Consider the following 12,146-nt stretch of genomic DNA (forward strand, 5'->3'; position numbering starts at 1 on the left):
ACAAAGGATATCCAAATTTAGTTATTAACAATGTCGAATTACGAATTGAATAGTGAAATTTAAAAATATATGTTTAAAATGAATGAGAATGATGACTTTGCGAAACGTGTTGTGAATTGTAAAAGGAAAACTTGAATGGAAATCTTTTGTAGCAACTAAATATATAGCTTTTGGAGATTATATATCAGTCGAATATATTTCTCCATTTCTTTATCACCGGCGGCAGCGTCTAATTACACTACCTCTCACCGCAATGGCAAATCCGAAATGCATCTTTGAGTTTCCTCAAAAACAAGCGAGGTCATCCCGAGATGATGGCGGTATTGAGACGTCCCCGGGAATAAACAACGATAGACAGGTGCGCAAAATACAGGATAACTTCAGTGCTGATGTACTTGAAAAGTTGGACAATGTTATATCTAAGGCCTGTAAGTCTGTGAGTAATAGTAATGTGGGAAAGTCCACCAGCGCACCACCTAGGAAGACTAAAAAGGATAGAAAAAACAGCAAAGACTTCACCGAGGAACTTGATACTTTGGAAAAAACTTCACCACTCGGGACAAAAGTGAATGTGAATTTCAAAATCAGTTTATTAGACTGTAGTGTGATTTCAAACCCGAGAGTATCAGAACAACGCAATGCGATTAAACCGGATGTGATTCCATCATCAAATGACCCCTGGGTCAGACGTTCCAGTGTTCCATGTATATCTGAGCATCATCGAGTACATTCGTACCTATATGGCCCCCCTATGACCAATCCTAATTTTATGTGTTCAAGCGAAAATGACATCAGCTCACAGTTGTCTGATAAATACCCCGAAAAACGGAGACATTCAACCCCCTTCAAGTTGCAACCGATCATTTTGGATCCAAAGAGCTTGCTTCCGCTTTTTAAAAGAAAGGTTGGTATTGATAACTTCAGTTTAAATGATGCTGATGAAGATAGAAAGTCTTGTGATGATGATGTTGATAATGTTGAAAATCTCTCCGAAGCAGCTGTAGTGTCTCTCGAGGGTGTTACGATCGAGTCGGAGACGACGGACGAAAATGAAAGGTAAGACTCACAAGAAATTTCACCATCAAAATTCTTTGTTTTAAAATTTGCATATATAAAATTAAACTATTTTTACAAAATGTGTCGGCATATTATGTTGTGTCAAGCTCAAGGTCGTATCTGGAAATGTCCGTAGTAGGGGTCGCAGGAAGCAGACTCCGGAAGGCAACAGATTTCAGATGGCCTGACAAGAAATTCTAGCATTTAGAGGACTTAATTTTCACTTCAACAAAAGACCTGTCACAGACCTGAGTTGGAGGCCATGGCCCAATGGACCTCCCCCTAAATACTTTACTAGGCGACTCGCGCTGCAGAACAGCAGGGCGTAAGACTCCATCTTTTTCATTTCATTTGTGATAGACTTGTATAGCTTATTCTTGGTATACTATCAAAATACAGTTAGGACATCTCAAACTAAAGCAAGGTACTTACCATCTGGATGGTCATAGCACCAAGTGTCTTTGTAATAATTCGCTGCTGTCCCAGACTTGTTCGTTTGCTCAACTTTGTACCTTTTCGATTTAATTCAAATTCAAATTTTGTAAAATCTTCTTTATATATTTCCCCAAATAAAATGATAGATTTTCTCGTGAAAAAATATCACAAAAATTGAAAGTTTAAAAAACAGCGTCATGTGGTGTCGAGATTTAAAAACTAAAAAAAAAAATTTGGTTATTACGTCTACGGAGGAGAGTTATATTGTGGTTCATTTTATCTGGACAATTTCAATGTGGTGACAACCTTCGTATCTTCAATTTGATCTCCCAAGCAACAGAATTTACTATTCGGTTATAACTGTAGCTAAGTTGAGATATTGTGCCAATGATGGTTTCTCAGGATGTAATGGATTAATTCATAGTACGACTATGGCAATTCATCGGTAATTTTTTCTACATTATTAGATAACCTTCTTTTTGCTAAAAATCGTTCTGGACAAGGATATCTGACATTGTCTTTGATGTTCCTGGAGCACAGATTTCTAGTGTTTATTCTAAATTGATGTTTGAAACTAGTTGTGTCTCTCCAATTACTCCACTGTTGATGTTTTAGGATGACGATGTATTATTAAAACTTTGACCAAGTTGCTTGACTTGCTCATATTTCTGAATTATCGGTAGAAATAATTGTTCTGTAATGTATTAGATGGATTTTGAACACGAATTTTCAACTCTTTTCAAAGTTTATATTTTATGTTTTACCATTATTTTGTGATTTAAAATACATCACTGATCTAGTGTAAGAATAAGCTCTAGTTGTCTACAGCTTCTAATGCTTTTGATGATCTCCTCTGAATCTCAAATTTTGTCATCTTTTAAATCATGTATGTACTTGGTGGACTGATTTTATAGATGAATATATTCTTTCAATTAATGCTTAGATTGGATTTTGGCATTTTTAGATGGACATCTAGTTGTTAAAGGGATTGTAAAGAGGTTTTCTAGCTTTTATGTTTATCAGGGACACATTTGACTTCTATTTTGGACATTCCAATTTACTACGTCTTATATTGCTAAGTTATAATGGATTGGAAGAGTTGTATGGTATTTGTGCAAATTAGAGAGCGACATATCCTTGTATGTATGATAAAATATCTGGTTTTAAATACAGTGAGCCGACCAATTGGTAAATCAAGTTAGTCCAGTAGTAGTAATATTACGGTACAAAAAACCTCTTTACACTGCCTATAATTTATACCATATCTTCAATGTCAATATTTAAATCATAATGCATGTATTATTATTGGTTGACTGATTTTGTATAGCGACAATGAAATACAATTTGAATACGATCAAGTGTAACATTTAGTTTAGAAACGTATTTCAAAATGAATATATAATAAACTACAGAAAAGAAAAATAAATAACAGTCGATGTTATGCAGGCAATTTAAGATTAAAATTAAGCTGAAATTTAATTTGTACCATTCTGTGAATCATCTATTTGCCCCTGTACGGGATCCGTACAAAATAGCTATCAGAATGACACTCCAGACCCGTGAATTGTTCTCTAATTGTACACTATACACCAGACACTTTTTACGAAATACGTGCTTCGCCTATTTGCACCTAAAGAACGCTTTCGGTTAACATATAAAATAAGCGACCCGAGTCCCATTTTCCTTTAACAACTACGTACGTAATATACGTCGTGACTGTTGTAAAATGAGGAGTTCTGGTTCCACCCTGGTTGACTTTTAATACCGATTTAAACAATATTCATAATTTATAAATTATAATATATTTATAAATAAACTATGGTTTCAGAAACAAGCCGAAGCCTATATTAATCCGATACCTTTAAATACCCCCCGTGTTTTTTTTCAGTACGATCTCGTCAAAGGGCAGTTTTAAATCAACAGTATCAACTGTTCCAGTCAAAAAGAAACAGAATTCCCGCAAGCTATCCAGTCAATGTTTGGTTGTTTTCTGTGCCTTCTGGGTGTGTTTCTTCTCACTGGGAATACCGTTCTCTATCGGTACATTCCTACCAATATGGCTGGAAGAGTTTCAAGAGGGGCGAGCCAGGACGGCCCTGATTCAGTCTGTACATGTCGGCATTATGTTTGGTGTTGGTAAGTATTGTTGTACATCAGTCGTACAGAAACATTTTCAAACTTCCAAATATATAAAAGTCATATTTTAAACAACAGACAACAACACGATATTTAATTAACCGGAAATCAAAATAAATCGATCGATATCCGAAAAGCCGGGAGAAACCACAAGAAAGGGATGGTCGAGGGAAACAATAAACAAATAATAATAGTTTTCAATTAAAGATACCAGCCGAGTTTCTGTAGGTAGAGAATTGCCCATGACACCCTCCCCCACCCGCCCTTTTCCTTGACAATTCTGTAGCACTAATGTTAGTCAGACGCGCCATTGAAAACCATCTCATGAGATCCGTCGTAACCGATAGGAGAGAAACAATTATTTCGATATATGGGCGATTATAGCCAACTGGCTGGAGACTGTTTGATACTGCTCGAGACGACTTTCCGATTCAATTTTTGCTAGAAAGAAGAACGCGAGCAACTAACGATAATTGGTATCCAAGTCATAAGAGCTCTTAGACCAACAATATCAAACTATCGAGCATATTCTCCACGATGGCACCTGTTGATAGCAGTCGTTGCAAATTCAATTGCTTTACGATTCTACCAGGTCGATCTGATAAACACGTGAGTCATTGTTCTCCTTTAGTTTACAACTTTGATGTTCTTAATATGAGTCTTTTTCTTAGTCCCTTTTTTGCTCTGTCACGATTCTGACAAATACGAAGATAGTATAATTGTTTAGATCTTTGTATTTTCCAACAAAAATAATCAGTGTTTAACAGAATTCAGTTTTCACCATTTCAATATTCCTTGCCTAATTCTACCCGGGTAGATTATATAACTGTCTAAGATAGTAAATATGTTATTGTGGTGTTGACCTTTAACAGTGTGCTGTAATATTTGGACAATGCCCAGCTAGCTGTGATGTTTTCCGAATGCATTTGTCTACTGTACCAGTTGGTAAACAATTTGATTGTTGGTGTTGAATTAAACGTGTTCTCTCTAAAGCTAACAAGATCGGGGAAAAAAATACCAAAATATCATCATGGATGCATTATGCAATTGTAATATAACTATACAAGTTCATCCCTTGTAAATCGTTGGCTCTTCTAGTAACTTGCACGGTTAGCTTATAGTGAAAACCAGACAATTAATAGGTAGCAAAATATTTCATAGATTCATAGTACATGATTTGATTGAAAATTAAAAGATTATTGGAGATTATATTTTCACCAATTTTTTTATGTCTCAAACTACTTTTGTTTTCAACAGTAAAGCCAATCACAACAGGGGCATAAACTGCATTTCCACAATAAGACAAAATTTGAAAAAAAAAACAGAATAGTAGAATGTTAAGAAACCATTGTCTTCTCTACCTAATTAGTCATCAAAAGAAACAATCACGAATACAGACACCTCAATTTATTTTCTCTTTTAACCTCAATATGTTTCTCCATTTCCAGGAACCATCACAGGGGTAGTTATAGATAAGTGTGGTATCCGGTTTACGGTGATTGTGGGTTCGATCTTATCGTGTGTCGGATTTATTGGGGCTGTGTTCGCTCCTAATACTACAGTGTTGGTAATAAGCATCGGTTTAGTATCCGGTAAGTATCTGAACCCTATTGAATATGTTTTCAGTTTATAAATTACATTGTCTTACTGTCCGAAACATCCGATTCTATTCCAGCTTCTGATAGCTATTATGAAAGCTGTCAGCTGGAGTAGCAACACTGCCAAAATAGCTATCAGAGGCTGGAATAGAATCGGATATTTCGGTCCAATAGTCTTACTGGTGGTATTGTTGACTGACCATTTTCCTATTGTTGCCAACATCTTACATGAAAACTTCTAAAGAAAGCTCACGTCCAAATATCAGTCAAATTTCAAATTGTCAAATATGAATCTGTGTCTTCAGAAACACAGAAACATTAGATAATATTAGTTATTTCCCTTGAGTTAAACATTTAAAACGAAATGTCATTATTATATGTGTCGCCTCACTTTAACTTTTACACGGGACACCGTTTGTACAGGTATTTTCGCTTATAATGTTTTAGATATGGGTGTTTTCTGGTGTTTCTGTTTTGATAAACATTGATATATTTCAGGTGCCGGTCTATGCTGTGTCTATCTAGCAAGTGTAGTAGCAGTATCCGCCATCTGCTCTAAATCTGCCAGCATCGCCCTGGGGGCCATTATCGCTGGAGGTGGCTTGGGACAGAGTCTGTTTCCTTACTTTAATGACTATATACAAGACGTTTATGGATGGAGGGGAGCATTTTATGTGATCGCCGGTCTCTCCCTCCAACCAATTGTCTTTGGGTATCTTATGACCGTGTTCATCGATAGGGCGAAGTCCGGAAAACCTGAGGCGAAGAAACAAACGTCACAGTTGAGTCTGAAGACGAAGCTAAAAAAGATTGTGTGCTACAGATACGTCTTGACGTGCCTCGCAGCTTTCATAGGATTCGCTTCCACGAATGGATTCTTTTTTATTGTTCTAGACTTCGCGGCCAATAAACATGGCGATGGTGTGTTCTTTATTTTTCTGATAACAATCATTAGTACGGTGTTTAACATCGGCTTTGGATTGATAAACATGCTGCCGTTTGTGAGCAGCTCATTCTTGCTGGCTTTATCTGTGATCGTGTCGGGCGTTAGCCTTGTTCTTCTGAGTGTAGTGACGACTTACATTGGAACTGTGATCCTTATAGTGGTGTTCGGTATTATGTATGGAGGCAAGATTGGTATAGCGGGTGTCGTTATTTTGGACCTGGTTGGACGAGAAGCCTACTCGCTGGCTATGGGTATCAGTATTACAGTTAATGGTATAGCTAGCTCTCTTGGTGGTGTTATATTTGGTAAGTATTAATACATTTCGCTGTTTATTACCCGCTGATCAGTTAACAATAATATTTTGCGAGTACAGTCTATGGTTAATACAGTTAATAGCTCCCTCAGTTATATCGTTGGTATTGATAAAGGTTTCGGTGTTGACTTATCTTTTCGGACTTTATCTGGTACCTACCAGCTTTTTCGTTCACAATGATAGAAAATCGTCATTTTCTTGTTTCCAAAACACAGTTTCCCATGAAGATAACACCATAATTTCTGAAAGGGTAGCGGCAATGTAGATGTATCTCTTAGCTGATCATGATCAAATTCGTATGCTTTAGACAATTGCATTTAAGTTGTTTTTTCTTCTTATGTAATAGTTTTGTGATAATTTCAGTCAAACAATGTGTTGTATATATGTAAAAGATGGTATTCTTAAAAGGACGATATTTTAACAAAGGTCCATTTTCTGTTTCTATTTTAGGTCTGCTGTTTGATTTGACGGAATCGTACGACACTCCGCTACTCGTTATGGGTTCCCTAGCCTGCTTTATTGGAACATTTCCCTTATTTGGACTGATCGCAGACAAGAAATGCAGGAAACGGGTTCCAGATGAAAAAGTTCCCAACCCTGAACCATAGACAATAAAAGAATAAACTGAAAACGCATTCATTTTGATCACTTCCATTATTTTAAAAGGTTTTGGAAATAAACTTTTTACATACTGCTCACTGAGAGTTATTGTTTATCACTCTGTTCTGACAGTTTTAATAGAGGTGTGTTACGCTATGTAATATTTGAAATAACACGACTATTTATCCAAATTATCATGTAAATTGTTCTGAAAATTGTAATCATAAGCTTGTCATTATATATTGTAATATGTTCCCAGTTACTTGTTCTTGTGCATTCCAACCATCGGGAACTATTTTCATACGCGGCAAGATCTTTCTAGTTTCTGGGACGACATTGGATCCATACCTTGACCTTGGTAAAACGTCGAGGAACACAGTCTGAAACTATCAGGAACTATTCTTGGAAAGCGAAAAGATCGTTCTAGTTTCTGGGACATATGAAGCTTGATTCAAATGTCCGGAAAAATAGTTTGATGGTAAAAAAACAGATTGCTGAACTCTCATGTCAACTCAGCATCTTTTCACAGAACTTGCAGGTCGTTCTGGAGGAAATGACATTGAACCCAGACATTGACCTTGATAAAACATCAATTTTAAAGAAAAACATTCCAACGTTGCTCCACATAGAAAAATAGATCACAAACAAGAATGGAAACGGTAAGATAATGGGGGTTAAATAGTTTGACCCGGATTGACCCCAATACACAAAAATACTATTAACCCTCTTATAGACCCTCAATTTAGAATAATTTTGATATAAAAACAAATTTTATGGACTATCACAAGCCCCGCCATTTATCGAAACATCGTTGACTTAGAAAAGTAACGACCACACATCGATCTTATGCATATTAACACCATTGACTGAATACGTCGTAAAATTGTCACCATTGTGTGCCTTTTGGCGAAGATTTACAAGGTGGGCCGTCTTGATAAACACGTTTTCACTGTTGCTATATCGCAATACAAACGCCAGTACCAAAAGCAATTTCGTGATCATAATCTACGGACGATGTTTAACTGCAGAAAGGTGATCAGCAAGGAGTAACGATAGCTCCATATATTTTATATTAAAGGGGTATTCCGCTTTTTTCTAAAAAGTTTTCATTATCAAAAACGTCAAAGGTTTAATTAAAAACAGAGAGTACTAATTGTTAATTAAGCAGTTTGATCTAATTTTGGTGTTTGGATATATAATGGCTTGATATTATTAGTGGAAACCTTACGAATCAGTAGGAGATATATTTCTGTACACTTTGGCTTTTAGTTTACTCAAATCCTTAAAGTAGTTTTCGAAGAGCTTCCAAAAAGCATAACAAACTTTAAAACCTTACGTAATGTTTTTAAATATTTTTGGCGTTTAAAAATTAACAGCTGGATTTATTTACTTAAAACTTTCAGATATGTTGAAGGGCACATTTCTCTAGATTTTGGTTTAAAGTTTTCATAGATTAGAGTAAAGAAAATTTCAACCTACAAAAAAGCGGAATGTCCCTTTAATTAAACAATACAATTTGTGATCAATTAAAACGTTGCAATACCGGGATGAAGAATAAACTTTTCTTCTTTTAATTAGACTGGTAAAGACGGACGTCGCTATACAGGGGGAAGTCGGGTTAAAAAGTCTCAATGTGCTTCTTAGACAAAATCTGCAGGGAAACCAGAACCTACATCTCAGCGAGCATGTATCTCAAGAATACGTCATGCATTTCTGCGTCTAAAAACTATTTATCTTGAGGTAGCTTCTCTCGTCAGCTGATTATTGGGTGTCTGTAGGATTGTCCTTAGTTAATTCAGAAGAGAGATACTGATATGATTGATTATCGCCCTTTATCCGTGTGTAACTAGCGAATTACCTCCCTTGAAGTAGTATTTTATTTGTATCGGGAAGAATTACTTACAACTCCCTGTTTTGATTCAATGTAAACATTCTGATTCATGCCTAAGAACGTCGACTATGTCTGTTTGAACTCGGAATATAATACGGTACAATTCCTTTGATAAAAATAAAATGGGCCTTTGTGTATTGTGAAGACCCCTATTTACATAAAATATGTTAATGACTTCCTGCATATTCACCATTTTTATTTATAGTTGGTAATATGGTAACTTGTGTTAGGATGTAAACTAGTGACAATCTATATATTATAGATAACACATCAGCATTGTAAATTGACATGTCAATAATTTATTACCATACGTGTAGAAGCTAAATGTGTAAAAAGCCTATCCTTTATGTTATGGTGCCCGGAAAATGCCAGTGCTGTGCCAACATTTTGTCGAAAGGGAAGGAGTCCTTTGAAAGGACAAGAGCACCCTTCTATGCGTGTAACTTTGAACTCAATTTTTTGTAACAACATTTCCGCACACCTTCATTTGGAATATTTCAATGCTGATACCGGTATGGGGATGCAGGCTACGTTTCCAAGAACAATTCCACCGTATTGCACCACAATATAATCACACCTGTGAAGGTTGTAGAGGACATACCCCTTTCACAGCACACCCAGGTGTTGTGAAACCAGTCCTACTATACAATGTCATACAATGTTCCTTTATTATACCAACAATACGCCTGGACTAAATATTCCCTTTTTATGTCCCTGTTAAAAGTATATCTGATTTGAACTGGGCTGACGTTCTCATTTGAAGATCCATATTTCAACATGGTAGATAGAGGTAGGTCATTTTCTGATCATGGTTTATTTTAGTGGGGTTTTTTGGTTGAATTTTCACCAGATGATTGAAAATTGTCATTTCGGGTGTAAATGGAGACGGGTTTTCGGAAAGATTAACATCAAAACGTTTAAAAAAAAAGCACCAACTGGTAAAATATCCCAAAGAACCCAAATCATTGGTTTCCCAGCAAATTGATTGATAAGAAATAGGAATTATCCTTGGATCTCGATTGTTATTTTCGGGATGTTTATTCCATATTTTTTATTGAAAACTCTGAAATTGCGAAAATTAAGAATAAATTATTTCATTTAATGTTAGTGAAAAAAGGTTTTCTTTCTTTTCCAGAGATAGGTGATAAAATGGTGCTACAGTTGTTATTATGTCTATTGTTGGTCATTCAAGGTATCTATTTATCATAGCGACAGTATTCAGCTCTCTCTTCATCTCATTTCTTATTTCCTAAAATTTAATTTATTTTAATTTAATTTAATTTAATTTAATTTAATTTAATTTAATTTAATTTAATTTAATTTAATAATTTAATTTAATTTAATTTAATTTAATTTAATTTTAATTTAATTTTAATTTAATTTAATTTAATTTAATTTAATTTAATTTAATTTAATTTAATTTAATTTAATGTTATGTTATGTTATGTTATGTTATTTTGATTTATTTCATTTTATTCATTCATTCATTCATTCATTCATTTATTCATTTATTTATTTGTTTATTCATTTATTTACTTATTTATTTATTTATTTATTTCAGTACGAAGCTCGCCAACAACTGGTATGATATATTGTTACGGTGAATTGTACGTGTACGCTGACGGTCAACAAATACTGAACAGTAACACTGCTTATCCGACTGCGTCCTTCCAAGTGTCCGACAATGTCCAGGTGTTGGGAGTATCATGTCGAAAAGCAGGGAGTAACGGTCGAATTCAAATGACCCTCAGTAATGGAATCAAGACTGACCACTCGTGGACATGTTCCCCACAGTTTGAAGAAAATTGGTTCTCTCCAGAGTAAGCTTTTTTTCTGAATACTTTTAAGGGATATTTGTTTAAAGAGAATTTTCCGTTTTTCATTTACTTCTATAAATTTTACGTTAAAACTCAATTGACGACTATTCTGCTGTCGTTAATGTTATTTACTGCAGTTTTCAAAATCTTATTTGTTTAATTGATAAATTATATTCTATATTCTGCCGAAAATCAATTCTAAAAGAGCCACATTTCAGCTTTCCGTATCACTTAAAATAAAGGTTTATTGAAATTGTATTTGTCTGCACTCAGTGTATAGTATATATATATATCATCTAGATTATAATAATTGTCTCCCACGGTTACAGCTGTGGCTGTTGAACATCTGTGTTGGCTACTACTGTCGCCGCTCACAGAAAATACCCCAATTATTATCAGAACCGTAGGTAGAGGGTCAATCTTCATTTCAATCCCTACCCCCTGTTTTTTCAGATTTAACGATTCGGCATGGCAGGAAGCTACAGTTAGTTTGTATCCAGTAACGATGTTTCCGGTGTTCGGGGCGAGAACCTGGATCTGGACCGACAATACAACAGACGATTTCGCTTACTGTAGAAAAATGCTGAAAACGGAAAATCAAGGTAAGAGAATATCATATTGGCCATACATATCATGTAGATTGCAATTCTGTAGTAAATACAAACTGGGGATTCAGCCTTGTGGCAAATCGAACAATATTATACCTCCACCTCCTTCAACTCAAAAAATCATAACAGAAATGAAATTGTAATATAATTTATTCAGATTGGTTTTTCACACTCCCTCATTAAGATATCATCGATGTGGTCATTTCTGTCGGTACATGTTGTCGATTTGTGATTTTAAAATGAGATACGGATAGAACGACCTTCATTATCAGCTGGCAAAGAAAGTGATAAGACAAATAAAACCCAAGGATATATGTTGAATTTTTCAGAGCCCCAGTGTAAGTGTGAAGATGTACAACAGGAAGTAACAGATCTAAAGGCGGAAGTCGCATTGATTCAATCGGAAGTGACGGCACTCAAAGATTTGGTGAATGCATTACAGTTGAACCTGGACAATCCAGCAGACGACGGAAACGGGAATATCGGAGAGGGAGATATATTTGGGTAGTTAGTAATAAAAACAATTAAATCCATCTGGGTGAATTTATTGCCCTTTCATGTTGGACTCTTTTCGGATAAAGACAGAATCCCAGCAATGGACTGAAATCGAACACTGATATATGTGCACATTCGGATACGATTTAAAACATAAATACGAGCAGTTCAGATTGATATTGGATAGAATAATAAAATTGATATTTCAACCTAATATATGATATATTTAATAGTATTCATAATGACTAAAA

At 35.2% G+C, this 12,146-nt stretch overlaps 2 protein-coding genes across 2 annotated transcripts; both read left to right on the forward strand.

Moving 5' to 3' along the window:
* Positions 1–253: 253 nt before the first annotated feature.
* LOTGIDRAFT_238127 (hypothetical protein) lies at positions 254–7,182 on the forward strand (the record flags this gene model as incomplete). Its single annotated transcript, XM_009049233.1, has 5 exons — positions 254–1,056; positions 3,380–3,627; positions 5,076–5,219; positions 5,724–6,476; positions 6,935–7,182. 5 exons carry the CDS (start codon positions 254–256, stop codon positions 7,090–7,092), a joined length of 2,106 nt encoding a protein of 701 aa, XP_009047481.1. The 3' UTR covers positions 7,093–7,182.
* A 2,570-nt stretch (positions 7,183–9,752) lies between these two features.
* Positions 9,753–11,908, forward strand: LOTGIDRAFT_172356 (hypothetical protein; the record flags this gene model as incomplete). Its single annotated transcript, XM_009049234.1, has 5 exons — positions 9,753–9,765; positions 10,111–10,167; positions 10,537–10,795; positions 11,246–11,394; positions 11,730–11,908. 5 exons carry the CDS (start codon positions 9,753–9,755, stop codon positions 11,906–11,908), a joined length of 657 nt encoding a protein of 218 aa, XP_009047482.1.
* Between the last annotated feature and the right edge of the window lie 238 nt (positions 11,909–12,146).

This window comes from Lottia gigantea, assembly GCF_000327385.1.
Source record: "Lottia gigantea unplaced genomic scaffold LOTGIsca_132, whole genome shotgun sequence".
In the NCBI taxonomy this organism is placed as follows: domain Eukaryota; kingdom Metazoa; phylum Mollusca; class Gastropoda; family Lottiidae; genus Lottia; species Lottia gigantea.